Source organism: Vanellus vanellus (assembly GCF_965231255.1).
Source record: "Vanellus vanellus genome assembly, contig: HAP1_SCAFFOLD_45, whole genome shotgun sequence".
NCBI lineage: Eukaryota > Metazoa > Chordata > Aves > Charadriiformes > Charadriidae > Vanellus > Vanellus vanellus.
This window is the reverse complement of record NW_028128545.1, coordinates 1,820,742-1,825,751: the sequence shown is the minus strand read 5'-3', so window position 1 is coordinate 1,825,751 and position 5,010 is coordinate 1,820,742. Positions and strand designations below refer to the sequence as shown.

Here is a 5,010-nt window from a genome sequence, read left to right as displayed (position 1 = left end):
GTGTCCACTGACTCCCATGGAACTTGTTTGTGGGTATCCCGATTGAGTGCTTTACTTTTGAGCGACTTCACCTTCGAGGGTGTATCACCTTCTGAGTCTCCATTCACTCCCAGCTCAGGACAAGTGGCCAGTGCCCATCCTCTCCTGACCCCTCCAATTTCATTTCCAGAGAGACCTCTACATGCCATCAGTCCTGTCATACAGGACGCAGCCAGAGGTAATTGGGAGTTCATGCAGCACCTTCTGCCATTGGACACCAAGCAGAGAGCCTGTAAAAACAGAACTCTTGGTACAATAGAACCCAAGGGTACCGTGTGCTTAACCCCAAACAGAGGAAGAACGCAAAGAGAGCAGACACTTTAAAAGAGAAATTTGTGCAACATTTTTTTGGCAGTGACTCGTAACTCTGGAGGAAGAGTCCCGGCTTCAGGCACTGCACCCAGGAGATGCCCTTTTATTGAAGACCTGCTATTGGACATTGCTCGTCTAATTCAGTAATGTGCATGTGTCAGACACAACATGATCAAGCCTGAGGAGAAGTAGTATAAGCCTAGAATATGATCTATAAGAAAGATTATCAGAAGGGAAAAAGAAATGGGCACCCAGCCAAAGATAAACTCAGAAAAAAGTGCAGAGAAAGGGAGAGAGGTTAGGGTTGGTGAAACAATGTCCATTGAGCCAGTTTCCATAGGGCATGCTTGAGCTCCTGGTTCCTCATGCTGTAGATGAGGGGGTTCACTGCTGGAGGCACCACCGAGTACAGAAATGACACGAACAGGTTAAGGGATGGAGAGGAGATGGAGGGGGGCTTCAGGTGGGCAAACATTCCTGTGCTGAGAAAGAGGGAGACCACGGCCAGGTGAGGGAGGCACATGGAAAAGGCTTTGTGCCGTCCCTGCTCCAATGGGATCCTCAGCACAGCCCTGAAGATCTGCACATAGGAAAAGAGAATGAAAGCAAAAAACCCGAATCCTAGTAAGACACTAACTACAAGGAGCCCAGCTTCCCTGAGGTAATCTGAATGTGAGCAGGAGAGCTTGAGGATGTGGGGGATTTCACAGAAGAACTGGTCCAGGGCATTGCCCTGGCAGAGGGGCAGTGAAAATGTATTGGCCGTGTGCAGCACAGCATAGAGAAACCCACTACCCCAGACAGCTGCTGCCATGCGGACACAAGCTCTGCTGCCCAGGAGGGTCCCGTAGTGCAAGGGATGGCAGATGGCAATGTAGCGGTCATAGGACATGACAGTGAGAAGATAAAACTCTGCTGAAATGAAAAAGAAAAAGAAAAAGACCTGTGCAGCACAGCCCTGGTAGGAAATAGCACTGGTGTTCCAGAGGGAATTGGCCATGGCTTTAGGTACAGTGGTGGAGATGGAGCCCAGGTCGAGAAAAGAGAGGTTGAGGAGGAAGAAGTACATGGGGGTGTGGAGGTGGTGGTCGCAGGCGATGGTGGTGATGATGAGGCCGTTTCCCAGGAGGGCAGCCAGGTAGATGCCCAGGAAGAGCCAGAAGGTCAAGAGCTGCAGCTCCCGTGTGTCTGCGAATGCCAGGAGGAGGAAGTGGGTGATGGAGCTGCTGTTGGACATTTGCTTCCTCTGGGCAGGGGGACCTGTCCAAGGAGGAAAAGGCAGTGAAATCTGGGAGAGACTTCTCTCAGGAAAACCCCATGCTATTCCTCAGAGAAATCCCTCTCCCTCAGCTGAATGAGGAATGACCCAGATCATTCCCCGACCACACCAACTTAATGACACTCTCCATGACTGGCTAAGATATTACTTCAACACCTGTTTTCCACGAGGGCACCTCTGGGGCAAGACTCCCAGAGTTAGAGGCGGAAGAGAAGCCGACTCACACCCCCACCCTAACTCCCGAGATCCAGAGTACTACAGATGGGTGGGGAAACAGGAGAAATGCATCTGTGATCTGAAAAAATGAAGGGAGGAGAGGGAGGCAGACGGGGGTGCAGTGAAGCCTTCTCCTCACCCAGCTGTGCTCTCCCCCTCACAGCCAATGTCACTGCCCAGCACTTGTTTTTTGCCTGTTTGTTGTGTAGGACACACACACTTCTCCTGGACTGGAGGTGCAGCTGCCAAGGAGGTAGCTCATGCCCTGGACCCTGTGGCTGTGGGGTGGGTGGGAGAGGAGAGCAGAGGCTTGCTGCGGAGCACTTATCTGAAGGTCAGGGGATGGCGGGAGGTGCCAGGATCCCCCTGCCCGCGCATTTCTGGCAGCAGCTCCCTCTCTCCCCCTGACCGTGTCTGGGCTGCCAGGAGCTGCCCCTGCCTGGAGCTGCTTCTCTGCCCCTGGGTCTCCTCCTGCCAGTGCTCCAGAGCCCATCCCACCCGCTGTGTGCTCATCTCTGCCCTGCAGACCCCTCCTGGCAGCACAGCGCTGCCCAGGGGCATCTCTGGCTGGGCAGGCTCCCATGGGGAGAAATCCATTCCCACCTCGCACTGCCCACCCAGCCAGCCAAAAGGAGAAACTTCACAGCACAGACTTCTTCCCTTTCAGGGGAAAGGTGCCTCAATGTCCTTCTTGAAAAGGACCTGGGGGTCCTGCTGGACAGCAGGATGACCATGAGCCAGCACTGTGCCCTTGTGGCCAAGAAGGCCAATGGCATCCTGGGCTGTATTAGAAGGGGGATGGTTAGTAGATCGAGAGAGGTCCTCCTTCCCCTCTACTATGACCTGGTGAGAGCGCATCTGGAATATTGTGTCCAGTTCTGGGCCCCTCAGTTCAAGAGGGACAGAGAGCTGCTGGAGAGAGTCCAGCGTAGGGCAACTAAGATGATTAAGGGAGTGGAGCATCTCCCTTATGAGGAAAGACTGAGGGAGCTGGGTCTCTTTAGTTTGGAGAAGAGGACACTGAGGGGTGATCTTATTAGCGTCTATAAATATATAAAGGGGGAATGTCATGAGGATGGAGCCAGGCTCTTCTCAGTAGCAACCAATGATAGGACAAGGGGTAATGGATTCAAGCTGGAACACAAGAGGTTCCACTTAAATTTGAGAAGAAACTTCTTCTCAGTGAGGGTGACAGAGCACTGGAACAGGCTGCCCAGGGAGGTTGTGGAGTCTCCTTCTCTGGAGACATTCAAAACTCGCCTGGACGCCTTCCTGTGCAACCTCATCTAGGTGTTCCTGCTCCGACAGGGGGATTGGACTAGATGATCTTTTGAGGTCCCTTCCAATCCCTAGCATACTGTGATACTGTGATACTGTGACCCTCTGCAAATGTCGTGGGGGTGATGGGGATCCGGGAGCAGCCCTGACCCACACAGGTGCCTCTCCACAGCAGAAGGCATCTGCCTTGCTGGTGGTCACTCTTCCACCCACAGCTTCTCCCCACAGTGCCGTGGGAGCTCCCTGGGCAGGCGGAGAGCTGACCCTGGCAGGCGGCAGAGTCCCTGCCCCGGCACACAGCCCCCAGGGTGCAAGGACCCTGCTGGCAAGGACAGCCCTGCCCACCCCTGCCTGCACACCCCTACGCACACCTCCACAGCCATCCCCGGCAGAAGGCAGCACTCAGGCGCTGTCCCTCTCACCAGACAGCAGGGAAGCCCTGCTCTGGAGCACATCCTCCTCCTCTACGGCACAGAAACTGAGAGAGTCCTCTTACACAGAGCCCAGCAGCTGTCAGACGGAGCAGCTTGAGGAGATCCCTCCAGGAACTGGAGATGCATTGCCCGGCACCCAGAGACTTACCACGCAGAGGGCGGTGAAGATTCCTGCCCCATTGAGCTCTCAGCACCCCCCACTCCCAACTGCCTTTAAGCTCTCTCCTCCTCGCAGGTCTCCTCTCGCTGCCTGCAGGCAGTGCCCCCAGCCCTGCTCCTGGGCAGAGCTGTCTCTCTGCAGTGTTGCCCGCTTGCCAGGAGCTCCCTCCGGCCCAGCAGCCCGGCCCAGCTCAGCAGCACAGGACCAGCCCAGGGCAGCAACTTTTCTGTCCCCTCTGGGCTCCCTGGAGGTGTCCCTGGGGCTCCAGGGGAACCTGCTGGGAAACAGGATGAAGTCATCACTTATTTTCCCTCCCTCAGCTGGGGAGAGACACTTCTGTCCAGGATTTTCAAATCTCAATCAAAGACAAGTTGAGGACTAAGAATACCTTTTTTTCTTTTTTTATTAGACAGAATACTCAGACAATTCCAGGGAGCAATGTCCTTTTCCTGTTTGGAGGAAAGAGATTCAGCTGAGTCAATGGAGGCTTCTCAGCCTGAGTTTGTAGTCCCTGGGGCTACAACAGGAGTTACCTCCATCCCATGCCCACCACAAACCCCCAGCAGGTGGCATTCCTCTGGCCTCACTTCACAAGGGCACAAAAGCGGCTCCTGCATGTGAGCTCCTGGTCTCAGCTCCCTTGTGAAGTAATGGAGACGGAGGGCAGGAGGAAGATATTTGGACACAGACACCTGGGGACATCTTTGGTGGCAGGGGTGACCAAGAGGCATGCTGGGAACTGAAAGCTCTAGTGGAGCAATTAAGAGAGACAAGGCAGCAACTGGGGTCATCTTGGTGGAGGCTGGTGGGAAATCCCTTTGGCCAACTTCAATGACACAAGGTGTCCACGTGGAGGACAAGTGCCCCTGTAACTCTTCCTTCTGTCCAGGGCAGCCCATAGAGGGATTCAGCTGACCAAATGGAGTCACGTGGCACAGGCAGAGCTCAGTCTCTCTCTTTCTCTTCTCCATCAGCTGTCTTTTCCACATCTCACTGGAGAATGACGGCAGTTGTCTCACGTGCATCCCTTCATTGCCTGACCTAATTCAGGGCAGCTGAACCTCAGTTTTGTTTACAGATTCTGTCCTGTAGTGCTCGGGGTGGTGCCAGGTCTCTCCAGCAACACTGCATGCGCCTGACAGGGACAGCAGAGGTCCTGTACAGGAGCCCCGTCCCCACCCAGCCTGGCTGTGTGACAGGCATCACCCAGAGCATCTCAGACAGAGTGGGTGCCTTTGGGCCAGTGACTGAATCCCACCCCTGCAGTGGCACGAGCTCTGTTCTTCTCTCTC

General features: G+C 54.7%; 1 protein-coding gene across 1 annotated transcript; it reads right to left on the bottom strand.

The window, feature by feature from the left end:
• Positions 1-649: 649 nt before the first annotated feature.
• Positions 650-1,588, bottom strand: LOC309684267 (olfactory receptor 14A16-like; the record flags this gene model as incomplete). The annotated part of the gene is made up of 1 exon (XM_082500199.1): positions 650-1,588. The coding sequence occupies one exon, from the start codon at positions 1,586-1,588 to the stop codon at positions 650-652; it is 939 nt and encodes a 312-aa protein (XP_082356325.1).
• Between the last annotated feature and the right edge of the window lie 3,422 nt (positions 1,589-5,010).